This window comes from Salminus brasiliensis, chromosome 1 (genome assembly GCF_030463535.1).
Source record: "Salminus brasiliensis chromosome 1, fSalBra1.hap2, whole genome shotgun sequence".
Lineage (NCBI taxonomy): Eukaryota > Metazoa > Chordata > Actinopteri > Characiformes > Bryconidae > Salminus > Salminus brasiliensis.
This window is the reverse complement of record NC_132878.1, coordinates 56,253,908-56,281,792: the sequence shown is the minus strand read 5'-3', so window position 1 is coordinate 56,281,792 and position 27,885 is coordinate 56,253,908. Positions and strand designations below refer to the sequence as shown.

The 27,885-nt window shown below is 39.6% G+C and overlaps 1 protein-coding gene across 1 annotated transcript in view; it reads left to right on the top strand.

The window, feature by feature from the left end:
* Nucleotides 1-27,885, top strand: part of kcnh5a (potassium voltage-gated channel, subfamily H (eag-related), member 5a) — a 107,919-nt gene that overhangs the window by 31,793 nt on the left and 48,241 nt on the right. Inside the window, exons 5-8 of the mRNA XM_072682728.1 lie at nt 1,812-1,927; nt 2,468-2,860; nt 13,447-13,539; nt 15,733-16,162. Of these exons, the coding sequence (XP_072538829.1) occupies nt 1,812-1,927; nt 2,468-2,860; nt 13,447-13,539; nt 15,733-16,162 (1,032 nt within the window). The remainder of the gene's footprint in view (nt 1-1,811; nt 1,928-2,467; nt 2,861-13,446; nt 13,540-15,732; nt 16,163-27,885) is intronic.

Genomic DNA, 27,885 nt, shown 5'->3' with positions numbered 1-27,885 from the left:
GTCACAAGAGACCTACTCTGCTGTTGTGTTTTGCACATTCACGAGATGTGACTTAAATTGAAAAACTGCAGAGCATCTCTTTCTCACTCACGCCGCTTTCCTCCAGCCTGCTTTTAGGGGCTGATGCTATAAATCCCAGCTTCTGACTCAGAGGACTGGAGGAGAGGAGAGTGGGGTCTAGTTCTGGGTGCGTTTGTTTTTAAATTTAAAGAAGCGCATAGCTGAGCACCGGGGACTTACTGACTGGTTTTTGATATCCTTGCTGCTGCCGGCAGCCATCGCATCTTGTCTGCACAGTGGCAGAGTTGTGGTCTTTAGAAAGCAGGCAGGTTCTCTGCGGTTTGAGACTAATAAGAGTATACTTACCTTCCTTGTCCACCACCTTGGCCCTTAGTCCCTAAACGATTTGCGACCAAAAACTTTCCACCAGTGTAACATTAAAGACCGGCTGCTGACTTGAAGTGGAAAAAAGGGCATTCTTTAAATGTTGAACCCTGCTTTTGGAGCCAGGCGAACATTGTTATTTAGCAATAATGTGTCGTGCTTTGTACTAGAGTTGTTGAGAGAAAGGGAAAGTGTGAGCATCAGATAGTGCCCATTGGGTATTGCAGTTTATACAGTGGGGGCATATTATTTGAGGTCACTGGGGTCACGTGGGTGCCCGCAGTGTTTAGGATGTTGTGGACAGTATATATATTTAATATGGTGATAGGAAGAAAAAATAGACTGTTAGTCCTACTAGTGTGTCTGACAGGCCTTAAGGCTGTGTGTGTAACACTGATTTGATTATTGATTTGAAACTGAGCGCATTTGGACTTTTCCGAATATTAGTTCTACTTGGTTCTGCAACTGATGTGTGTTTACCTTGACGTTTTACCATCTCCCGCTAACTCTCTTCTATAATAGTTGATCTAAATACAGGTATGTATCGCTGCTGTCTAATGAAAACATGGACCTTCATTTTTGTCAGTTTTTAGTTCTCTCCATTGTTCTGTACACTGTGTAACTAACTCTGGAGGAATAGACCAATAGAAATGCTCTAAATTACTTTGAATAAGCTCTTATTTTACATTGACGTCCATACAAAGTAAAGAACATTTTTGGCTTCTCTTGTAAAGTCATAATTTTGAAGATACAAGATTTTGATTGGACAGCAACTATATAGACCAGTAGTGACAGTGAGAAAGTGGGGCTTAAACAGGAGCATTTACAGCTCTAAAAACACTGAAGTGAAACTGTCGTGACACATTTTTAATGTGTATGTATAGTCACTGTGTATATAGGGTCCTTATGAATTGCCCATACCCATATACAGAGAGGGCAGAAAAGAGGAACCGCAGCTTATGAGAATATGGTACATGGCGGTACATGGAATGGCAAAGAGTAAAAAGGAGTGCCGGAAGTACTGGCAAACTTTGAACAATGCTCACTGGATGTAAATCCGGCTCCTAGAACGCACCTCTTGTGCTACTTTGCTTCATGTGGCCCTTTTCATTCATAGTCATAAAGACAAACCATGGCCTGATGAGTGACCCCAGTGACCATGGACGTCTTTCTCGTTACAAGGATGGTGAGAACTGTAGCAATGCAAAGATGGAAGGAGAGATTGAAAGAGCTCCAGAGCTTCCTCTGGGTTTCACTGACAAAAGCATGGCAGCTTCAGAAGGCAAGGCTGAGAGAAGACTCGTGGGAAATTAGCTCGGTCCAGAAAGTTCTGCAGGTTTTGTCTGCATGTCTGTGTATAAAAGGAAGGATATGACATGTAGGAATCTAGTTCCACCTGTGTTTTTAACTGGTCCTTTTTGTGGCAGGATGGACCAAGTTCGCAAGGCTGACCAGGGCGCTGACCACCAGCCGTGGCACATTGCAGCAACTGGCGCCTATGAACAAGACTGAAGTCAGCCACAAGCCCTCACGACTGGCTGAGGTGAGTATCTCTCCTTCACATACACACAGAAACACACACACACATACACACACTCAGACATTCTCACCAGAAAGGTCAGGTATATACACCGGCCAGTAAAATCATCAATGAGTCACACTCTTTAAAGGTCTATGCCTTTTTTTGTGCACACAGCTCTCAGTTTTGCTACTGTTCTGAGCCTGGACGAAGCTGACTGCACCGCCCACTAAGTGCTGATGTATGTAGGGTGTCACTGAGACCTTTACGTCCCTACAGTTCCCCTAGAGTGCAATGCGAAGGTTTACTATTGCACATTGAGTATTACTGCAAAGGACTATTGGAGTTTGAGAGCTGACCTCACATTCTGTGGCCTAACAACATAGAACCTAGATCAACACATCTAGAAGACTGGTAACCCTAAGCAATTCAGATGTTCTGTTCCAGATGAAACACTTCTAATGCTCGCATCACACGTGGAACCTGATGGTCCTCCTCTCGTTAATCTTCTCGTTAATCCATGAGCAAACAGTGACTCAACATTCTATTTCTTGACCTGTCTAGGCTCTTCAACTGGGTTCGGACATCCTGCCGCAGTACAAGCAAGAGGCTCCTAAAACCCCTCCTCACATCATCCTCCACTACTGCACTTTTAAGACCACCTGGGACTGGGTCATTCTCATACTGACCTTCTACACCGCCATCATGGTGCCCTACAATGTCTCCTTCAAGACTAAGCAGAACAACCTGGCCTGGCTGGTGGTGGACAGCGTGGTGGACGTCATCTTTCTGGTGGATATTGTGCTGAATTTTCACACCACGTTCGTGGGCCCTGGAGGAGAGGTCATATCGGACCCCAAACTGATACGCATGAACTATCTGAAGACCTGGTTCGTCATAGACCTGCTCTCATGCCTGCCCTATGACATCATCAACGCCTTCGAGAATGTGGATGAGGTAAGCAAGAGAGCAACAGTAGAAGTCACAATAAAGCAAGTCAGCAAATTGACTGTAGGTTGTTAATGGGTTTTATTGGTCACTATTAGAGGAAAATTAGAATTAGTTTCACATGGGGAGGTGGAGTAATGTATTTTTACTACTGAACATGTGTACAGTTTGTGACTGATTCACTCGGGATAAGAATGCTTGCCATAACTGCTCTAGTTCTGTAACCATAATTACCATTCTGTAATCTTATAACTTACTTATAGTACCTTTTGTTTGAAAATTAGCTGCTACATGTTCATATATATATATATACAAATAACCTATAGCCTACATGTTCATACATCATATATAGGCTATAGGCACTCTGCTACACAGAAGGGTTGCGTTCAGACTTGAACGACCTGAGGTATCTGTGCCATGAACAGTGAAACTAAACACCTCCTCAACAATGTTATTTTGCATGGGATTAATATTCTAGAATATTTTTATGGCTTGTTTTACAAAAGGTAAAAAGTGCTGGAATCATTACTGACACAGGAGCATACAGTCCATACAGTAAAAATGACTGAAATGGTGCATTCGTACGGGGCTAAAATTGACTGAGAAACTACATTACCCCACTTCCCTATGTAAAACTAATCCTGTCCCAATAGGGTTTCACTTTCTCATCCTTATCGCACCTGCGTTTATTTGTAGTGCAGAAATATCCACTACACATTCAGCTCAGTCAACCGCAGCGTTTCGCTTGTGGGATAAGAATAGCTGTGTCCATTTTATTTGGAATGTTTTAAGTTTAATGAAACCTAAAGTGAAACCACAGTGCTAAAATAAATCTTGGGGGAAAAAATCTATAAATGTTTAATTATACACATTAGCATCCGCAGATATGTATTGAAATGAGTATATTCTGTATAATATAAGCTACTAAACTGAGACGTTACAGCAGTGGATTAAACTCTAAATGTAGGTTAAAAGTAGCTAGATATGATGGACTGGTATATGGTAAAAAGAAAAAGCAGCATTTTTAGTAACTGACAGAAAAAAAGCACATTTTTGATACTCGGGTTAGACTTGAAAAATCTTCCACTGTAGTATTAAAATGAGCTGAGTTTGAAACTGTGTAATTTAGACTGAGATTGAAAACAAGGGTTCTGTATGATCTTATTAGTCTTAGATAGCGATTTAGAGAGTGGCTGGCCTGCTGAAGCGGACCGGCCTGATGACTAGCATATAATATTCCTTCTAATAATTCTTTTATTTGAATTCATGCTCGGCTTCTGTCTCTTTAGCTTTAATTCTGCTGAACTGTTATTCACAATCCCTGCTGGTCCGCCTTTTTTGATCATTTCCCTTGCCAAGAAAAGAGCATTAGTAGGACACATTAGAGACACTGGCCTGGTTATTACTTTGCTGAAAGGCAGTGACTTGCATTCAGTTTAGATCTTCAGTGGAATGGTTGCCAGGAGCATCTGTTTGTGCAAAAAAAAAGTACATAAAAATTCCCAAAACATTAATTTCTACTCTTCATGATGATAACATGTCCTATGGAAAAACAGTCTAATTGAATGCTTTCATTCAAATTGATCCACCATCTTTTCATTAGAGAGCTGGTAATTATTCATGTATAGATCGTGTTAGGGATAATTAGTATGCATTTTGGTTTAGAGAACGTGTTTGTGTTTTTGTGTCAAATATAGATTGTACATGCAAGGTGTCTGTGTGTGTGAGCTTATACGACATAATGTGTATGTACCTGTATGTACCGTCTCCATGAGGCACAATCCCCACATAATCACTCTTCCCTGTTATTTCTATCCACTTCCATATCACTGGCTGCTCATGTGCATGAGCTCCTTTCCAATTGATTGATTGTATGTTGAGTTGATCGTTTAGCAAAAATATTGTCATAATTTTTCCCTAAACCCAAATGTGTATCATGGTATTCTTATGCTGTGTCCGAAGTTTTTTTTTTTAATATTGCAATGAAGCTAACAAGTACTGGCTGCTTATGTACACCAATCATAACTGTGTAAACAAGCATTTTAAATTTTTCATACAATAATCGCATATCACAATCACAAATAGACTTGTTTAGGTGGTTTCTGACACTGTATAATTTATTGATGATTATCTTATCTACAAATATATATATATATATATATATATATATATATATATATATAATTGGCAAATGTTTGTTACATAGCAAAGTACATGGAAGCAGCATGGAGGGGAATTTAAACATTGAACCAAGTGAGCAATTTGAGCAGCTGATAATCGTTTATTCTTCATAATCAAGGTATATATAAGGTATATAAGGTATAAATGTTAAATTAGTCATGATATTGATTTGAGGTCATAACGACATGCACTACTCTACCTAATCCAGAGGATTACTGTGCTACAGTAGTATAAGTTGATTACTTGCCATTACTTTTACATTACTTTCAATGAAATTAAATATAGCTGGCATATAATTGTTTGTGCTTTATGTGTGCTATGTGTACATCTACCTTTCATTAAATATTTTGTATAATATGCTCTAGAGCAAAGAAGCAAACTTCAGACACCAAACATGTTTTGGTTGATTGACTACATTTAAAGTAAGAAAGGGTAATTGTATGAATTTTTCACCAGACTTGTCGCTTTAAGTGACGTTAGCTGGCCTGCAGCAGTCTCACTTGGTCGGAAATGTGATGCATTAGCAGGTGTACGCCACAGGTGATGCCATAAGTAAGAAGACTGCACCGGGAGTTTGTTTGTTTGTTAGTTTTTCTGTCATGCACTTCTGTGGCTTAAAAATGCAGGTGGTATAAATACTTCCCTGTTATCATTTCCTTTTTATTACGTCTAGACGGCGCACCTGACAGTAGAGCTGCGGTTTGAGATAGAAGACTGTGTGACGCTGAGGCCTGCAGTGGTTTCCGTCAGCATGTGGCATGTTTCCAGCACATTTAATACTTGCCCACTGTCTTACTTGACAGATCTCAGATGCAGGCCTCAGTGGGTCACCTGGCTGTGGACTTCATTGGCCACTTTTATGTGTGTTTGTGAGGAGAAATATGAGCCACATTCTCAGTTCTCATTATCAGTCTTCTCTTCACAAGGCTGAATATACAGTACTACACTTTGGCAATAAAAAAAAGCTCTGCAGCTCCTTGCAGGCTGCATCAGTTTTATGGTTGTCCTGGCAACGGGTGCCAGCTCCCATCATGACGATGTCAGTGTTGCGTGTACTGCGCAGCAATGAGATGAGCGCAATAAACTACCCCCCCCGCCCCCCCACCACAAAATTGCTGTGCACCCCGATTGCAATAAAGAGCTCCTTTACAGTGGCATCTGCAACTCTGCCTGCATGCCTTAATCAATCTGACGTGCTTAAAGCACAATAGGCTCTGACACAGCTGCCGGTATGCAAGAAGACTATCCTCAGCTAAGCCACTCCAGGCTACAGGTGCAGCTAAAAGCCTGTACGCATGTGACAGCATTTTATATATCCTCTAAGGGTGTAATAATTTTAATACAGCATTGAAGACTTTAAATTTCTGAACAGTGCATCATAACGTTTAAACATTATTGCTAATGTCTCTCACTTGAAAACCACTGATTGGGGAGTGATGACTTGTAGTGGTGATTAGAGCCTATAGATGAGAGTTGTGGGTTCGATATCTGGGTCAACTAAACTGCCACTGTTTATAAAGTGGCCCCTAATCTCTCTTATCCAGGGGCACTGCAGTAAGGTTGACACTAGTTTTTTAGATGGGATATCAAAAACAATAAATTGTTATTGTTGCACATGAATTAGCATTAATATCAGTATTAGTATTATATAAACTAAAATTCTACCATAGTAAAGTAAGAAAGAAGGGGATTTCAATTCTGAGTTCATTTGTAGACATTTGTACTTTCTTTTGCCAAACTGGTCTCCATATAGCCCAGTAGGAGAGCAGCCTGGATATTGTAATGAGAAGCAATAAATAAATATTAAAAACAGTATCTTTGACTGTTTGTGCAACAAGTATAAGAATTTTTTAGACCACAAATGATACAATATTTCACATATGTTACAATTGTTCTAAATAATTTACAGTGTTTTACAAAAATTAGGAAAGCAGCTATAAACTGCTTTGTGCAAAGTAAAATCAATAAATGACTAGTAGCTACTTACATCAACTGCGTAGCTTTTTCTATACAGGCCTACCAAAACGAATGATGATGTTTTTTGTTTTTTTCAGAAACTGTGTCAGAAACTAGTATTACATACTAGTTATATTATTCAATTATTCAACTTCATATTATTCAAACTGTGCTGGCTGAGCTTGTGTGATCAGTCAAGATAGAAGAACATCCAACAAGAACAAACCCTTGTACATCTTTTCTAAAGCAATAAAAAACATGCCACGTTTTTCCTCACCGGTTAGCACGACGCTGACATCAATTGTGAAAGAAGCAAAATAACGTCAATTGAACCCCAGGGAGACCCCAGCTAAACAGTCGCTCATTTGTTTTGTTCTCCTGGGTGGACATGATTTCGTTTTTGCAATTTTCCAGCAATTAAGTTTATTAGCAAGTTTAAGAGCTTTGTGTTTTGAACCCTTCTAACTGCAGGATCAGCAATGTTGGGCAATCTACAGCGTTTAAAAAAGAAGTCGGCCCTTTGTTTTCACTGACATGCTAGCCAGCTGTGCGCAATTATATAGATGCACCACATTTCTATTCACGATTCCTTTATGTTTTACATCTGTATCATTTACCTATTGTATGCATAGTGTAGAGGATAGCAATGCCACCCTACCCGTAGTGAACTGGGGTTCCACTCTCTATCCTGGCAAGTACTCGACATTACACCACTACTTTTGCCCTGTTTCTGAAGCATGATTAAATTAGAAGCATTGGATTGTAAGTCAGTCTGGAGTATATGTGTGTAATGCTTTGTAAGTCTAGTCATCTTTGTTGCATGCTCGTCTCATATTTTCAAAGGGTTTTCTGTGCCTTTTAAAAGAACATGTTTCCTTAATGTGTTCTAAAGGACACTTAGATGCTGGCAATTGCTTATTTTTAAAGATGTAAGAAGTGTCTTGGGAAAAGGTTAATGTGGTGAAGCCCTGTAGCTGTGTATCAGACACGTGTTTCTGATTTCATCCAAGGCATCCTGCATGCATCCAGAACTGCTTCTGATTCCAGTTGCTATGAAGGATGATCAACAGAGGAATGGTGGGATGGAGATGTCTGCAGTGAGAATAGGGGGGAAGGACTATAAAGACTAGCGGAAGATGAACAGTGTTTTCAAAATGGAAGAAAATGCACCAGGGATTGAAGCAGAGGGCTGAAGAGAAGCAAAGATAAGTCTAAAGACTTCTAAAGTGTCTGAGGAGGAATTTCAGCTTAATTTGAAAAGTGAAATCAGGAAGGGAATGGAAGTGTGTCTGTGTGAGCCTGAGTAGACACACAGCATATTTAAAAGTTTGTAGAGACCTGCTTATCCAATGTTTCCTCTGAACCTAAAGGCATTAATATGAGGTGTACTTTTTGTGAAGGGTTTACACTAGATGTTGGATCATTGCTGGGAAGTTTGATTGCTTTCAGCTACACAGGCATTGGTAAGGTCAGGCGTTGATGTCGGATGATTAATTCCGCATCACAAACACCACTTTAACTTATCTCAAATGTGAAGCTCTTTCACTCCAGGGAACGCAGTTCCACCATACACAGTGCTTTATTCCCTTCAAGCTGATATTTGGACATGGTGGCCTTGGGCTTTTTGAACTCACTCCCACGCAATTTACTAACTAGTATGTATCTGGATACTTTTTTTTTTACATGTACTACATACATATTATGTTCTTTTGTATATATAATGTGCATATAGTCTGTGTAGGGGAATAGGATGTAATATAAGTACTGCATTACATTTTTGTCCGGTTTTGAAAAGTATATCTGTGTGTATTTGTGTGATGCTAGCCAGTGTGGACTTTGATAAACTGAGGTAACAGAACTAGCAGTTAGTGTTCTCCTCTAAGCGTGTTCAGCCGGCCAATGTTGTTACATTAGTGGCTGCTCGAAACAATGGAGTGGTCCTTTATATGACTCGGAGGAAGCACATGCTCGTCTGAGTCCGAGCTTCTGTGTGGGAATTTGAAATGACTAAATTGGGATAAAAAAAAAAAGCTATGTTACTATATCTAGCTAGAAATGTATATATCTAGTTACTTATTGCATTAACAATGCAATGTTGAATACTGCATTTGTTTATGATCAGAACAATCTTTGATGCTAATAACCGTTAATCAAGATAGAATTTATGCTAAAGGTTGTTGAAACATTGTATTATAATTGGTTAGTAATATTTCCCTCTCTTGCTGTTATGGTAACATAACAAAAACCAGTTTCAGAGCAGATACAAGGCCTTCACTACTCTCATTTGTGGGCAATATTTTAATTTAAGGAGGAGGCAATAAAACAACATAAATGCTATATAATTTTATGAAACTCACAGTCAGAGTCATTTGTTAAACTGAAAAGATTAATAAATGTAAGGGTGGAGGTGCTCAACTTGCTGTAGTGCTCCACTGTCTGTGCGAAGGTACATGGACTACATGTGTGTTGGGTGAACGAGAGTTTTTCACCGTGATGGTTTTTATCAAATGACACGGGCCAGGTGCCAGTGACACACCTGCTGGTAAAATGTCACACCCTGCTTGGCTGTTTCGGGTCCCCTCTGGATTCTGTTTTTCCTCTTGGCCCTAACGAGCTGTCAGCCTCATCAGCTCACTCGTTGATGTGACAGGTGTTATCTACAGCCACTATGTATGTGTGTAAGTGTGTGTGTGTGTGTGTGTGTGTGTGTGTGTGTGTGTGTGTGAATCTGTGCATCCATGCTTAGCTCATTCCATTGTAGCCTATTCTCACAACCTGCCTGGTCTTCCACAGAAGAACATGTGAGGCTGTAAAGGTCACGCCATGAACACGTGAACGCTGATAGTCAACACGTCAAAACGTTAAAAGCATGTTAAATGTTTTATGATGGAGGCGACTGCCCAGAGCACAGCTGTCTGTCAACTGCTTGACACGGAGCTACCAGATGCTCCCCTGGGGATTGCATGCTGTTACTGTGCTCCCGATCCCCACCCCTGATCTGTTTTGGAGCTTATACTGGAGCTGTCACTGGTCACCTAGTGACTGAATCATTATACGTGGACTTATTACCTCAAAATAAAATGCGCTTGCTAAATGAAACTGAAACATTTGAAAAGAATGTTTATTAAATACAAATTTCTTTGTATTCATTTATATATAATTTCTGTAATAATATTAATTACATAATGAATTTATAACAAATTTGACATGATAACATATCAACAATGCCATAATATTTTATATAAATGTTGGTAAAGTACTTAAAAACAGCACAACTTTTCAGTTGTAGGTCAAACAACCTAACTGCTTAATTTATTTTGAAGATATTTATAGGATATTATAGTACAGTTAATCACAAGCAGTTCTGAAGTCCAGGTTTGAATTACAGCATATAAGCCTACTGCACAAGTTGGCTTTTCAAATCAAGAAAATTAACATAAGATAAGAAAGGATAAGACAATCCTTTATTAGTCATGTATATACAATGTAAATAATAAAAGTAAAAAATAGAACAATATTATTTACAGATAATTGCACATTGACCCTTAATTGCATTACATAATTTTTTTTTTATAAATGTGTAGGAAATATCCTTCTATATTTTCAATTCTCCGAATTACAATGTTAACATCAACATGTAACAAATATCTGCACTGAGTTGAACTATTAATAAATGTGTTTTTTCATGTTTTGTGGACAATATCACAAGAGACTAGCAGTGAAACAGTTTGTTACATGTTTCTTATAATATAATACTGTGTTGAAACTGTAACACCATAATTGGTAACAAAGTTGATTGTTTTAATTTTAGATGTCCAGAATAACAATAGAACCAGTCAACACATGGACTGTTTGAAATGGATTATTTTTAAAGATGACATTTAGATTTTTTTGACTCATAAATATATACCAGATTTCCAACACAACTAGAAAATGTAATAATATGTTTGGCTGGTGTCCTTCTCTCCTATGCTGTCACATTTTATGACAAGTAGATTAATGGAATGGCTCTAAATTGTAATAAACATTATCTGTTTATAAAGTTAAGATAAGGTTCCATCTCCTGTAAAGTCATTTTGGAGCTGCACGATTTTGGCGTGTAAACGACGATATATTCTCTTAACAGTATTGCCTTGCTGAGGCTAATAAGCTTTGCATCACTTTAAATCTCTCTCTCTGCCCTCCCCCACTCATCCTCTTACTCAAACACTTCCCACATCCTACAGATGAATTATTGATGTTGTAGATAAAATGAATTGGGTCCACCTAGCAACCATTAATTTCAGGATTCTCATAGTAAATCATGGTCAAATTTGCGCAAGACAGAAGACTACATCTCGTTGTTGCTGCCCTATAGGAGTCATCTGATGTGCGTTTACAGTGTCTGTATTCATTAGGAATGGTTACCTTTGGGAAAACATCTATAGAGACAAAAGAAGTGCTGACTGTGTGAAAGCAGGAGCTAATGTAATTCTCTGGAACTAGAGTAAGTTATTGCTGCAATACCCTTTTCCTGGCCTTAAGTATTACAGCACATTACAGTTTGTTACAGTGATAGCTGTTAAATTGCCTTGATGCCTGTACTCTAACAGAACACGATCTTGGTTTCTACCTCCCTCACCTACCTGTATAAAACAATTTTGGATGACAGAAGATGATTATCACTTCTGTGCTTCTGTGTCTCTGAAGCCGTTATAGAACCTAACCTTTTATTATACTATTCTTACACAAGCTTGTGCGTGTTCTCTGAAAAGGGAAATGCCTTGCTTGATGTATGTGTCTAATTATCATTCAGCTGTGCTAATTAGCTACAGCTTCTTTTTTTTTTTTTTAATTTCAGACCTCTAATGGCTTCCAAATCCCTATGTGCTCCACTCCACCTTGTACTACTTTGTGTTTCTACTCACTGCCCACTTTGTGAGGTTCTCCTACCTTTCCCGGAAACAGTGTTGCCCACACGTTGCTATCCACAACGTGTCAGTCGCCCTCTACAGCAGGACCACTGTTGACCAGATGTCATGACATTTGTGTGTCTTGGTTCTGGGACAGCAGTCTCAATGTGGCACATGTTGGTATCCAGTGTTAGCCAGAAAAAATCACTCATCATTTGAATGAAGTTCTGAAATTCTCTGTCTTCAGTCCACTAGAGGTCTGCATGGGCTTGATTATTAATATCCACACCACCTGGCATCAACCATGTCACGCCCCCTCTAGCGTTGCTCCTGTCATATCTGCAAAACCTAGTCTCAAACTTGTCTGCGCCCACCGGCTCTACCTTTGTGTGGACCTTAGCCTTCGTCATTCTTGTCTACACCTACCTGCTTTGATGTCTCCTTACTCATGGGCTCATCTGTCTTGCCTATTTCAGCACATGCATAAATTGAATCAATATCCCACAAGCAGCCAACAGTGTATCCGTCCAAGCCCTCCTCTCTCAGCTCCCAAAAATACCCTCCCACTCTAACCTGCAACCTGTTGGCTGTTGCCTGCTATGACCGTGGTGCTGTCCCCAAGCAGGGTTCACATCTTTCAAATAAACTCAGCCCAGAAAAAGCCTCCTAAATGTAAAAGGTGAAGTGAAGTAAGTCCAGTTTACATGGAAGAACCGCTATCGTCCACTGTGGCCTAGGGGTTGCACGTTCGAATGCCAAGCCATACTGCTTTACAGTCAGCCATCAGAACCTGAGAGAGCACAATTGCAGTGCTCTCTCTGGGTGGGTAGATGGCGCTTTCTCTGTATATCACTGTAAAAGCCATGCTGGCCTGCACATTTTTCTGTTAGCTGTTGTGGTGAATTTTAGGCTTGACGCTTTTCTCCATGCGTCTTGGCTGCCTAGCCATGCCACATCGGTGGCAGTTCAAAAAGAGGTGGTAGCTGACTTCACATGTTCTGGAGGAGACATATGTTAAGTCTATACCCTGCTAGTATTGGGAGCATTGCTAGTCCTGAGTAATGAAGGGATTATTAAAGAACCACTATTGTCTAGAAGACTGCTCAGTTCAATCATATCTCAAAACTGTGACATTTGCAAAGAAGCCATTTGTCAAGTCTGTTTAATGAGTGTGGTTGCTGTCTAATGAATAACACAACTAGTGAATAGCAACAGATGGATTACATCAAGAGTGCCTAATACCGGTCCAGGAGATCTAGCACCCTGGACAGTTCAGATCCAACACAGTTCTCTATAATATTCATGGGAAATTTGTGATTTAGATTAGAGATGGAGCTAAACCATGCCAGATGTTAGATCACTACAACCAATTGGACTTCCCGGTGCTATACCTGTAGCCTTTCACAACACATTAGTGAGGTGGGCTTACAAAATAGGTAGAAAGTGGCCAGGGAACATACAACACAACCAGCGCATAATCTTTCCATCAGCCACCCAAGATTCTGCCAGCACTAGCTTACTTGAAGGCTGTTTGAAGTGACTTGAAACCTCTTTCCATTGTTTCAGGATCCTATATCAGACTCCTCTGCAGTGGGCCACATGCCAGCGGCGGGCAGCTCCCCACGGAACGCCACGCGCGCAGAAGACTCTGTGCTGCCGGTAACTCACTGCACTTTTCTAGTTGTCATGCTGTTCTTTTCCTGGCACTTCCCTAATGCTAGAGTCACTCTCTCCTTTTTAGCCTTAACCCGTCCCCTATGCTTTGGCTTATTGAGTAGGGAGGCACTAATGGTATTGTAATTTCATGTTAATGATGCTTTGGAACACTTCACCCCATGTGTTTGTTTGTCTGAAGTGATTTTAGATGTGAGTCAGTCCAAATGAGTTTGCTGCATGGGCTTTGTCCTCCCTGATGCAGGCCCACGCACACACTTGCTGCTGGCTACATTCCCCTGTTTCACCAGAACAATCACTGAAGCATCGTTTCCAGTTCTTATTTGGCCCAAACTGTATTTCTCATCTACTTCAGAGGTCTTGTGAACAGCAGTGCGTCGGCATGGCCAAATCTTATGTCACCTATGTGCCAATTAGCAAGCACCTATTGCTGCCTTACTGACAAAGAAACAAACCTTGCCTTTTTGCTAAATGCTAAGTATGCACAAATGCAAATTAGCACCCTAAATGATAAATTACTAGTAAGAGATTTACATTAAAAGATGCATAGCCTGCAGAGGCACATCACGCCGTTCACAGTGACTGCCTTGCAAAACCCTTTGGGTTATCGTGTCTGAGTATCACGAACCACATCTATTTTTACTTTCCCTTCCTCTGTGTCAGTGTCTGGGGAAAATTGCTCCTTTCAGGAATATAAAGCATGTTTGAGAAATTACCCTCATGATTATGTGACGGATGAAGAAAAAAAAAAAAATACAGAAGGCCGTGGTGGAGGAAATGCTAATTAAAAATGTGAGGGGCACATCACCGCTGCTATTTATAAGACAGTCCAGGGCTGACAGATTGCCATTTGCTAATACTGCTGCAGATGCAACAAACATTCACGTCTAGCACCATCTTCTTCTTGCTCTCCTGAACAAGTGGACCCCGTCGGGTGTGTGCATGAAACCTGGTCGTCTGTTTTAACCATGTGTTCATGTGTAGTCCTTTTGGAGAAGTTCAGCAATTATTTGGTATCATTATTTGGCCTTATTATTATTATTAGTAGTAGTTGTCTTTTTTCGACTCCTAAGGACCATACAGAAAGTGTTGCTCCAGAATGTTCCGTCTTCTGCTTTGTCTCGTCAGCTAGAGGCCCTCATTTCATTGTCAGTGCTTTGAAAGATCTAGACTAAGCAAATAAACCATTGACTTTGTCAGCAAATAGAGGACATCTTAGACTCTACAGCCAAAACAATGCTGCAGGGTTTTGTAAGCTTGTTTGTTTCCTGAAGACCTCCTATTTTCAGTGAGTGTAGGCTGGCAATAGATATTTAGCTTTTGTTTTGTTTGAGGAGCCATTGTTCGGGTGTTGTGTGTGGGTGTACCTGCAGCAGAGCATGCTCTTTGTCTCATATCTCAAGCCAGAAACACTAAAATATCTTTTCCAAGCACCCGGTCCTTCCTCTCAAAAGTCCGGACATTTCCGAAGTTATATTTAGACTATAGCAAATTCAGCCACATCGTATTTGGATGGTGACTGTGGTCACCATCTAATGAGCAGACTTTGTGGTGATCCACCAGATGGTCTTTCTGTCCTCTTCAGGAAATCTACATTTGCTGTTACTTGAAGAGGAGATGTGTGATGGTGAAAGGAAGCCCAGCTGCCCATGGCAGCTTCTTCTCTCCTCCTTCTCTGACATGAAAGCAGTCAGATCAAAGTAGCTATAGGCAAAATATAGCAGACCTGTGGAGCTGTAGGAGCCTTCAAAATAGACTTATTCATGTGAGAATGGTCTGGAAGAGAGCTGATCTGGGTGATCTTGAGGATAGCTTACAATGCCATACACCTAGTGCTTCACATAGACTGTCATATATATATATATATATATATATGTGCGTGCAGGGGTCATCTACCTTTGTACCTTGTACTATCATTCATATTGTCTAGCTGCACAATAGTAGAGAAAGTACTTTAACTATTTTGCATATATTTTGCATATTGTATAGGATTAAAATTATAGTGTGTACAAATTGGGATAAAATGGTGTGGCCTGCCTGAGTAGAAGGTTAAGGGATCCAGCTGTAATAATTGTAATAATTTATTAGGCAAGCTCATATAATCTTGCTTATTTGGTTCTCTTGTGGTATGTAGTCACTTCCTAATTGCATTGTGTTTTCCCTTTCTTACTCCTGTAGGGTCTCAGCAGTCTTTTCAGCTCACTGAAGGTAGTGCGTCTGCTGCGTTTGGGGCGTGTGGCTCGAAAGCTGGACCATTATCTGGAATATGGAGCTGCTGTCCTGGTCCTTCTCGTCTGTGTCTTTGGCTTGGTAGCTCATTGGCTGGCCTGTATCTGGTACAGCATTGGTGATTACGAAGTCATTGATGAAGTCACCAACACCATCAAGACGGACAGCTGGCTATATCAGTTAGCCATAAGCATCGGCACACCCTACCGGTATAATGCCAGCGGATCAGGCCAGTGGGAGGGTGGTCCCAGTAAGGACACTCTCTACATATCATCACTCTACTTCACTATGACCAGCCTCACCACCATAGGCTTTGGAAACATTGCTCCAACCACGGATGGGGAGAAGATCTTCTCTGTGGCCATGATGATGGTGGGCTGTAAGTTGCTTTGGTTTTGTATATTAACCCAGAGCTTAGAAATACATATTGGTAGGGCTGTGTATAGATAAGGCAGTATCATAAACCATAAACTATGCTGACTCAGCACTCCCTAAAACACATCAACATTCTAGTGTTGGCTTTACCTGGTTAAATGTTCATAAAACAAGATCAGCTGACTCCACACCACTGTTGTATTACCCCTAGGGCTGATAAAATACTGCTAGTGAACAAATAATCTACATCCGGCGAACCTCAGGTGGCATAGCCTGTGAGGTTTATTAGTCACATTCAGTTCGTAATAGCAGATTTTATATATAGATCACAAATGTTGGGTACAGAAAAGACTTGAAACTGTACAGAACTGTGGGTGACTGGGAATTCACTTGAAAAACACTGTGCTAGAGACTCTTCAGAATTACATACGTTTGGCACAAATGTCAGGTTGGAGTTTGTTGGAGATGGCTTAGTCTGTGTACTCTGGGCTTAAGGCATGGCTAGGAGAGTGTCATGGCCTGGCCATCATTCAGAGATGTATTATTCAGTTTTGGTTTAGCATGATGTTACTTAATAATGCATCATAGGTAATGTCCCCGATAACCAGGATTTATGAAATCTTGTAAACTATATCAGCAGCTGAACAGCAGAATCACCTAAAAAATGCACAGACATGTTCTTTAATGCACCTCATATAACATCACCCCTGGCCCTTGGTAGCTCAGTCAGGGCTTATCACCATCAAAATATCTCCTCGGAGGATCTGAGCAGTCTAAGGGCTCTGAAATAGTCCTGCCCCAGCCTCAGGGTGCATCTGTAACAGCAGCCCTCCTGAGCCTAGCACAGTCCTTAAAGCTTCAGTGGCTCAAACGGACCATGAATAAACTGACCATGGGCTTTAGGTTGGGAGTGGTAGGTGGCAGCAGCCACAGCAGGCAAACACCTGGTTGGTGGAGTGAAGGAGTGATAGAAGTGATTGGACATTGATTGACAGCAACCATCTGAATCTTATACGCTCGTATTTGATCAGACTAGTTCATGCTAATTGACGGTGTTGCTTGAGTTATACATTCTTAGAAATAAAGGTTCCTAAATGGTTCTTGGCAGTCTAGAACCTTTGCACTACACAAAAAGTACCTTTATTCTTTGATTCATATTTATGGGGATTTTTCCTTATTCCCAATTTCAACATTGCAGATTTCCCTCCATTAGCTAGGACTTCCTCAATAACATGATTTCCAATGGTGTTGGGAGGGTGAAGACTCTCTTTTCATTCTATGAGCCACTGGACAGCCGAACACACTTGGAGGAGAGTGCTAACTGCTGGTTCTGTTACATCACCTAACAGCTCCAGCTCTGGCTTGCTTCACACTCAGTAATGGGGGAGAGGGAGGGCCACCCCTTCCACTCAGAGAGAGCAAGGCCTCTTGTGCCTTCTTGGACTGTCATCCTCAAATGGCTGTGGCATCACTAGGGACCACAATCTCACAATAGGAATAGAAGTAGAAAGTACAGAGCAAGCTCTAGGAAAGCTACAGCAGTTGGCCAGATTCCTTAGCCTTTTCCATACTGAAAGTCAGTGTCATGCTTCTTCTGCCCACACTAGGCCTGTACGGGACTCAGCATTTTCTTTTTATTGCTATAGAACTTTCTATTTACACTAAGACTGTTTGACTAACCATGATTCAAACATTTCGCCCATTTCCAAAATAATCAGTGATCATTTTACCTATCATTCACTTGTAAAAATAAATAGTATCTTAGTATCTAATAGTATCTCACCCAACACCAAGAGTCAGCAGTCTGAGAACACCAAAGCTTTGTTCTGCTTGTACTGTTGTACTGTTCTGCGTAAAGGACACATTGTGTTAGTCAGTATTAGATTAAATTTCATCGGATGTTGAATGGAGGTATGTCATGTGATTAAGTGTAATTAGACACACTTAATCAGGTAGAGCTATGTCACTTCATCAAAGCTGAGCTCTTGATTTACTTCAGGTTTAGTGTATAGGGGTTGAATTGGCTGTCAGCGATGAGCCATAAGATAAACCTATTAGTGCTAATCCCTGATCTATGCACGCTGTGTGGTGGGTTTGAGAGTTCTGTTTGAATGGCTGATATTGAATGCGATTGGATTATGAAGAGAGGTGGGGAAATTAATGCCGAGCTAACAGCACACTGGGCTAATCCGTGCCCTGCTTCGCGATGATAGAGCTGTGACAACTCCCTGCCCTTTCTGTGTTTCTTTCCTCCGAGTGTTCTCCCTGATCCTCCTTTTCATTCCTTTATTTTGTCAGGTCTACAGGGATGGTCGATGTCTGTGTATGTGTGTACACATGTGGGTGTACTTTTGTGCATCAGTTTAAAGGGCAGCAGGGGTTTTTGAATGGTGTTTAAAAAAAAGAAAATTAATAAGTCTTGATATTTCATTAATGATGTCCAAAGTTTGTTTGCTAGAGGGATTTACATCCCTCTAGCTGATGCATTGCATTGGGCGGGCTGAGTTTAGGCTCATGTGCAGCTGCTTCTGAGTGTTCTCTTCTATTGATAATGCTTGTCTATGGATAGTATGCAAGCCGTGTGTGGAACATTGAATGCCTGTGTCAGCAATGGATGCACCTTAAAATAAGTAAATTTACCAATCAGAAGGTATGTCTGGATACTTTTGGAGGACTCTGTATAAAAAGGTTGGGTATATGTGCCGGAATGGCAGCGCTGCTAGGCTTAGTATTTAATAAAACATGCACAGCCATTACATAACCAAGTCCACATTTCTCTGTGACGCACACTATTGGGGTTGTCCTGCTCTTACTTGATCAATGTCCAGTGGGGACTACTGGGTTGTGGGGAGCTACATTACATTTTAATGCTAGCAGAGAGATCATGCGGGCAGTATGTGCTGAGTGATGCTAGTTGTGTGCAAGGTCTCCTCTGGACTGCATTAGGTAGAGAGGCCTCAACACTAAACATCCTTTCAGGACAGTGCTGTAAGATGGCTTGGCCAGAATCACCATCCCAAGCTACAGGTGCTTGAAGCTCTTGCCTGGATAGTGTTGCGCTCTCTCATTGACCATTGCGCAGACCAGCGAGCCAGGCCAAAGCCTACATAACTTCTGTTCAGCAGCTTTCAGCTGTGATTTATTGTTTAGATTTGCTCTATTTTATCAGCTGTGCAGATAGAACATGAAGGCTACACTGACCGTATGATTAGTTGGGGGGTGTGGGGGAGGTGCGACTCCATGTCTTGAAGAAGTGCATAACGCATGGTGCTCTCACAGCTGGTTAAAGATGTTGTCTGCACACTCTCGGCATGTCAATATGGAACACAAGCATCTGTTCATCTCCCATCAATTCCACAAAACGCCTTGTCTGATCTCATTTTCAAACACATCCCACTCACAAAAGAGAGCTAGTGACAGGAATAGTCATGGTGTTTGCTGTTGCTTGGCTGGATAGTGTAGCTCACTTTGGAGAAGAACGCACTCGTGTTCATTTAATAGTTTAAGACCCGAGCCACTGTTGGCATGTGCTCCCTTTTCAGAGCAGCATGCTGTAGTTCAAACGGCTCTGACTTAGGCTTTTGTACAGCGCTCGCTCAGTCAAATCCTTTGAAACTTCAATTGTCATGATTGTCAGAGGCTTGGCATGAAACCATCCAGGCCTGTTGTTCCACAATGGAGCCCCTGTCAGCAGTCGGAAGCCCCTTATCATTCCTCGCAACCTGTTTGGAGCAGCGTTTCTCTACACTATCATGCTGTTTTTTTTCTTTTTCTTTGTAAAAAGACCTACTGTATGCTTCCACAGGCTAGATAGTTTGGCCAACAGATACCATGTGGTAGACAGTGTCAGGTGTGATAGAACTAAATAAAGCAATCCCTCATTAAGAAATGTACTTTATGTGTTCACTTTAAATACACTTTACGAAATAGAGTCTTTCCTTTACCTTTTCAATCCAATAATATAGTCAGCTCTAGCATTTTAAGACCATCCAATATATTCCCTTTGTGTGATTATACAATACATAATTCTAAAAATATAACATGGTTACATCTTGAAGAAAGTTGTACAAAAACATAATAATTACAATAATTACAATAACAATAATTCTGCTTTAAATACTTAAGTTCTACTCTCTGTCAATTTCTTTTAAATTGGGGTTAAAAAAATATTTAAAAATGCATTTGTTGAAATGATTTTTTAAAATTTATTGATTTAAAAAATATTTTTTTTTGCCTAAATTAAAATTGCATTTGTTGAAATTGATTTTTTTATTGATTTAAAAAATGTACTGTAAAATTATTATCCAATAATTTGGGGAAAAGGAAAAAAAGGTTGTCAAATTGTCACTTTCATGAGATTTTTAAAAATATTTACATTTACTTACTTATTTAGTTTAATTTCCCCTTGTTCTCTAGTTGTATTTTTATCCCTCCATTGTGAACTTTTTGGTCTGTTTCTTAGTCCCCTTTCCTTCTATGAGAGATGACTGTTTCTGCTCCATCACTTATTTTATTCTCTATCCTTTTCTCTTTCTCTCTCTCCACCTCTCTCTCCCTCTATGTGTTCCATATCTCTCGCTCGCCTTGTCCCACTAAGTTAAGCTGTGTTCATGCTGATTGGGCCTGGCTGTCATGCACCTTAACTGTAGTGTTGGAAAAGCTCATCAGGCCATCCAGACTGTCTCTCTGTCACTGCTGCCTCCTCCAGGAAGCAGCCTGCTGACTTGCCAATCGTAAGCAATGTGGATATGAGCCTTGAGCTTCATTCCTGATTACTGTAATTGGCAATCAGGAAAGTAACTTAATTCCATCAACCTCACACTTACATCTAAATAACGTGCACATTAGCTACATAGTACTAAACAATTCATACTGGATAGGAACTCTTAATATAATTGCATAATGTGCCAAATGTTTAAGAGGTCAACTTCTTAACCATTTTAGTCTGTATTTGGGCCCACACCTCAAGTACATGACTTATATATTAGTTTCATAGTGGTTGCCGTGGTAGATTTACAATTAATAACTGAATAGTAAACATGGGGATTGGGAGGTTAATATGTAGTTCGACGAGAAGACAGGATGGTGCTGGAAAATAGGATGGTTTGAAAACCAGGAGCTAGAAAATATTAAAGTAATATGACATTTTTGATGCCTTGCTTATATGTGAGTCACAGTGAATCGGTTAGCATTACTCAGGAGAGAAAGCTTCGAAGCATTTTCACTGTCCATGCTTTTCTCAGGAGGACATGCAATCTTTTTTGCTGCTACCCCCCTCTCAGTCAATAACGTGGCGGTGTTCATAAATAGAGAAGAACAGGGTCGTTAATTTGGTGCAGTACAGTGATGCATCCCCTGTTTGTCAAGGCATTGATCTGCTGAGGGGAGCAGGGCATATCTGACTAATTACAGCCCTTGCTCCACCTCTCCAGATGGGCTTGTTAACATCACTCCCTCTGCATTTCCATTAAGCCATGTGATCAAGGCTCAAGCCTTATCCTGGCCAGCAGGGCATTTTGTCTCGCCTTCGCGTCCGGCCACAACTCTGGAAGTCCAGATGGGCTGGAGCGGGTTTAAAGCAAGGCTACAAAACAAGTGTCTAATCTCTGTTGCACTGTCTATATCTTTAACACAGGAATAGAAAGGAACAACAATTGGATTAAAAAAAAAAAAGAAAAGAAGCTATAATCATACCTCATGCTGCATAATTACCCAAATTAGTGTTCTCCCTATCCTGCACATGTTTGATGATCATCTGTTCCCACCTGCCAAGGAATTTGGGGGTTTGCACCTACGCAAAAGCCTTATCTTTCCTCCGTGCTGCTGTCATCAGCAGAAGAAAAATATCCCCCATTATATCACAAGCCGGGCATGGAAAGTGGATGGTGCATATTACGCAATGTATCATTATATTCCGCCACTTCAAGTGGGAGGTGGAATTTAACTGTCACAGGATTAAGAGCCAGAGTGTGTATTGATCCCACCTGAATTGTAACATAACCAGGCTATTCACACTGGGTTTTATGTGGCGTACAGTTGGGTCCAAAACAGGGACAGGGACAGGGACAGGGAAACAATTTTGGACAGGGAAACAATTTTCTGGATTTAAAATGAAGCAATCAAGATGTGAATGAAGTATAGACTTACAGCTCCAATTCAAAAAGGAATTACAGGTATTTATACTTAGGCCCAAAGTTTTTACAGGCTCAAAAGTAGTTGGACAAACTAACACAAAAAATAAGGATTACTTGTAATACTTGGATGCAGCTCCTTTGCAGTCAATGGCAGACAGACTACTTAACTCTGGAAACCATGATCATCCTCTTCAAAACTTTTACTACAGCCACTTTCAGTTGCTTGTTTGTGGGTCTTTTTGCCTTTGCTTCTGGTTTGCTTCCATGGTATTTTATCTGAGCAGAAGGTATATCTCTATATATGTCATTATTCCTCTTGCTACTTCTGTCAGCAGTCACATCATTAATAAACACCAGTGACAAAGTTCTATTATCAGCCATACATGCCCATGCCATAACAATGCCTCCACCATGTTTGACAGATGATGTGGTATGCAGATCATAATTCCTTTCTTTCATTCTCTACTCTACAATCTCAGGATCTCCTTGAATCTTTTTCCAGAACACTTGGAATCAACCCCAGACATTTTATCTCCTTAATTTGTCACAGAATAATGAGGGAACACCTGGCTATGAAACTGCTTATCATTCAATTCTCTTTGAATGTCTTTTTGTCAATTACTTCAGAGTATAAGAAATGTCTGTAATTCCTAAACAGATAATGCAGTATTTTTGTTTGAATATTAAAGCATTCTAATTTCAAACCTTTGTGATGGTGTACAGAGGAAAGAATTCAAAACATTGTGTCAGTGTCCAAATACTTCTAATCTAAATCTGCATCCTATATGTTATACATAGCAGAGGTCCTGCCATATTGGCAGGGAGAGTATATTTTAAGATGAGGAAGGCATTTAATTGAGATTTTTGCTTGGCTTATATTGACAAATGTTGGCATGTATATAGAAAATTCAAATCTCATTTCATGCATGGGCTATGTAAGAGCTGCTGCTGATGCTCGCAGGTAGGAGGGTGTACAGAGGATGCAGTACATGGAACATTCTACTCTCACTGTAGGAATAAAATCTAGTGTGTCTGAATTGGCAACTTTACAGGAGACGGAAACAACTTTCTTAGGTAGGTAGGTAGGTAGGTAGTAGGTTATATTCAACAAAGCACTGTAATTGTAGATTAATATGTGCGGTGTGTTCACTGTAGAAGACAAAACCTGCCAACAAAATTTGACCAAGTGTATTTTTTTTTCAATGCTCAGTCCTTGCATAGTCCTACACTGTGTAAGTGTCATTTGGTAACATATCAGGACTTATGTGGAGAAAACACTGATGTGGTGTGAAACTAGACAAAAAAAAGAACTACATGCAGAGATCTGTTTTTGGTTACTGATGATTCAGAGGACATCTGTGTGTAGGCACATTCCTTAATGTTTAGGGGAGGGCCATTTGAGAAATCGACATCCACGTTTACCCTCTGCATCGTGATGTTTTTTTTTTCAAAAGCAAGCCACGACAATTACTGCAATATACAGTCTTGAAGTTTAACTGTCTGATTAGCATAAAAATTCAATACTGGGTGTTTCAGTGAGTGCAGTTATAGCATTCGTACAGTGTATACTGCTCTATTTAAACTCATGAGCTCTGGCTTTATAGCAAAACTCTTAAAATACTGGTTCACTATCTGTAAGTGCTACTATAGCAGTACAGTAATGTATTCCATGTATGTTACATTTATCACATGTTTTCCTCCACTGTTACTTCTAGTTTTTATTTACAAAAAGTGTCCTCCATTTTGCTGACCACAGCACAACTGAATAATGGGAAATTACAAATGTCCCTCGTATCATTTCTGATAAGTTTTAATATGCAATAAGGACTTTTACAAATGTCCTGTGTAAGAAAACAATGAAAATGTCTTAAGGAAATATTTTAAGAAGATTTAATTTCTTCTGAATTTCTAAGTGTTTCAGATTCTTCTTCTTCTTGTTCTTATGTTCTATGTAAATCCATATTCAATTATTCCCTTAACTTTTGTTTAGAAACTAGTATTCTAACATATTGTACAAAGAGGAAGACGCCTGCTGTACTTGTGTTGTATTTGTGTGCTTTTGACTTGCGCCTGTTTTCCCACTGTTTGCTAAGGCAGTGTTTGGCTTTGAGCTATTTTAAAGCAGCTATCAAAACGAGCAATGTGCACTTGTGTCTTCCACACTCTGAGCTTACATTTTTATACTGCAGCACAGTGAAAATAAAATGCCTGCTGTTGTTTATACAGATTCCAGCATTTATTGTTGTAAAGTAAATAAGATCAATCTTGCAGCTGTAGGTGAATGGACAGTCTTGGCTTGTGAGCCTTTGGGATGTTGCAGTCTATTATCTAGGCTGAACCACACACTTGCCTGATTTTTAAAAAAATCATTGGGCTTCGATTTCTCCTTTTGCCAGTGTGTCGTGCCGAGTAGCTCCCTGGGATGCGCCGGCAAGGCTAAGCCCAAGGAGGCTGGCAGGTTATTGGATAGAATGAGTACAAATCAGCCTGAGAAAGCCTGAGGAACTGCATGGGAGGATGGAGAGATCTTGCACTGCTACGTCAGGGGATCTTTAGCTTTGGGGCAAAGTGCTATGCTAGGTTCTGTATTGATCTGAATTGTGTTACAGAGAGAGAGATGGAGGATGTGGGTACAGAGGAACACTCTGTTTGGGGCATTACGGAGAGTGGGTTGTAACCTAAGCCTTATTGGTGCAAGAAGCAGAGATACAGAGCACAACACAACTCAGTGTGCTCCCAGCTCTTGCAGGCAGCTCGGTGTGAATAAGCATAAGCTCCACTGTAAAATGAGCCAGAGGAAAACATAGGCTCTATCACAAGCTTTTCTGTGAATTCGATGAAGTTTACAAGTGTCTGTTCAGATACTTTTGGATTATCTAAGATACTTTCTGGAGTACAATTGTATCCTCAAATACAGGTTTGAATTCTTGACCAGTCAACATCATCAGTCATCAGTCTGATGCCAATCAGTTATCTTAACAATAATCTGCCACCACTATATTTATACCAGTATATCATTGTTCTTCTGTAAGGCCTTAATAGAAAAACCCCTATAGTTACTTTCGACTTCTAAAGGTTAATATCTCGAATATCTTTAATGTCTTAAGATGTTTTAATAGTTAATGTAAGTTGCAAAAAATGATCAAAAAATTCTCTATTTACAAATATGTTTCAGAGCTCACTATGGCTCAATCACCTCTACACAAAGGGCCATTATAATGATCGTTTCAGGTGTTCTAGAGCCTAATATGCACTCAAAGGTCACGCTGAGCTGAATGATTACTCTGACTCTAATGGCAAAACAGGAGACAATGTCATCTGTAAACTGACTCGTTCATAATCTCCACACAATATACCAAAATTGTGACTTCATACCTATTTAAAACTCTACAATTCTAATACAGGATCAACAAATCTTAAAAAAACCAAAACAAACATTTGTACAGTGTTTGAAATTGGGCATTTCAACTTCTTTCCAGTTTATTTATTCACTCTTTTCACAGCTGAAGTTGTTACAAAGCAGCTTTACAGAGATCCGAACAGGGTCCGACCCTTTTTTTGGTGGAACCTCGAAAGGAACCAAGACTCAAAAAGAGGAAACCATTCTTCTAGCACAACAAATAACAAGACAGCAATAGAATAACTGGTCAGTTGTGAAGCTGAGTGAGTGCAGGACACATGCCCAGTGTTACTTTGAGAAGGAATGAAACTGGGGTAAAGTCCATTCGGGCTAAACAGTACCATGCACAGAGACGCAGAATCAGGATGGACAGCAGGGGGGTGGGGGGTCAGCAGGAAGAGGACAGGAAGAAGAAGAACAGAGAGGAAGGAAAAATAAAGGGGTTTGGAGAGTTGTGGAAAACAAAGGAAAATTCACCACTTGGTCATCACTTGGTCGCAAAGTTTTCATTTTGGGCAAAACTAATATGTGTAGTATGCTCACTTTTAATCTAAATAATATTTTAAGTTTAAGTTCAGGAGGCTTAATTTGTCGTCTCAACCATATACAAGTACACAGTGAAGTGAAACACCACATACAAAGACATGTCTGCAAACGTGCAAACATAAAGCAAAGAAACAATACTATGAATGCAGTAGAACTGAAGTGCAGCACATACACAGCACTCAGCAGTATTGAATGTGAATAGTGAGGAGAAAGCTGCAGAAATATATAACAGACTGTGACATGTGGGTGTTCTGCAGTCAGCTTATAGCATGTATGAATACAGCAGGTACTGAGGTGGAGAGATACAGTATTTTTGTTCCCACAGTATTTCGCAGCAGACATTTCCTGTGTAAGTGAGCAATTAAATGATTTATTGAATATATTGCATATTTTTAGGAATGTATTAATTGATAAATCGGAATTTAAATCAGTCATTTTTGTGACTCAAGATTTAGAGGCATTGTACAGGTTCACTGTTCTTGACATGATAGAATTTTCATAGACAGAAAAATCATCCTTCATACAGGCTTCATACATTTTACAGCTTCATAATGTCCTACTGATTATGTGGAGTTGCACAGAAATAGTATATTTGAATCATTTTATATATATATATTTTTGATTGAAATTAACTTGATATTATATTACTGAACACAGTGTTTCCATGTTTTTAATGAGCTCTGTAGGATCAATACACTTTAATGCTAAACATGAACAAAATATGTATTGTGACACACCTACAAGCTACAAAGTAGATATAGTGATCTTAGTCTGTCCTGTTTTTTTTTTTCAATGTTATACTTATATGTTCACGATTATACAAACTACAGTCAGAAGATATAAGTGTGTATCAAGCGTCTAAGGATACTACTGAATTGTTCCCATCAGAAAACAACAGCCTCCAACGTCAGCCACGTTTTCTGTCAAGAGTGAGCTGAAGGTGAGACTAGAACGGTATTATAAGAGTATTTCCCTCAAGCACAGTCAGGATCCAAAGAATGACCTAAGTGTAACACATGACGAGGAAAGAATCCCATGCAAGTAGAGAGGAGAGACGATGACAGATAGATGGAGTCTGCCTGCAGGATGTGGTGTAATTACTGCACCCGGTGCGTTAGGACAGATCCTCAGATTTGATTCATTCTGGAACTGAATTTACATTAAGCAGTGGAAAAATTAGCCATTAAACAAAGACAGCTGAGAAATCAAGATGCATTAAAGAAATTATATATATATATATATATATATATATATATATATATATATATATATATATATATATATATATATATATATATAATTCAAGGTGCATGTGCTATACTACAAATAATAATAACTAAAAAATAAATAATGTGTGTTTAATATTGCTTTAACTTTAATTAGTTTAATTATATTATTATTATATTCAAGTCTGACTACTTTCTTGTCTTTTAATAAATATTACTTATTAAATATAACTTATTAAATATGATAATATGATAAATATAATATAAATATACTTAAATATAATTATTTTTGTGGTTATAGATCATATATTAGAGATGTAGAATGAATATAGATTAGGTAAGAAAAACTGTTCCTTTATTATATTATATAATATAAATATTCCTTTAAGATTAGGATTGTGCTAAGATTAGACCACATCCA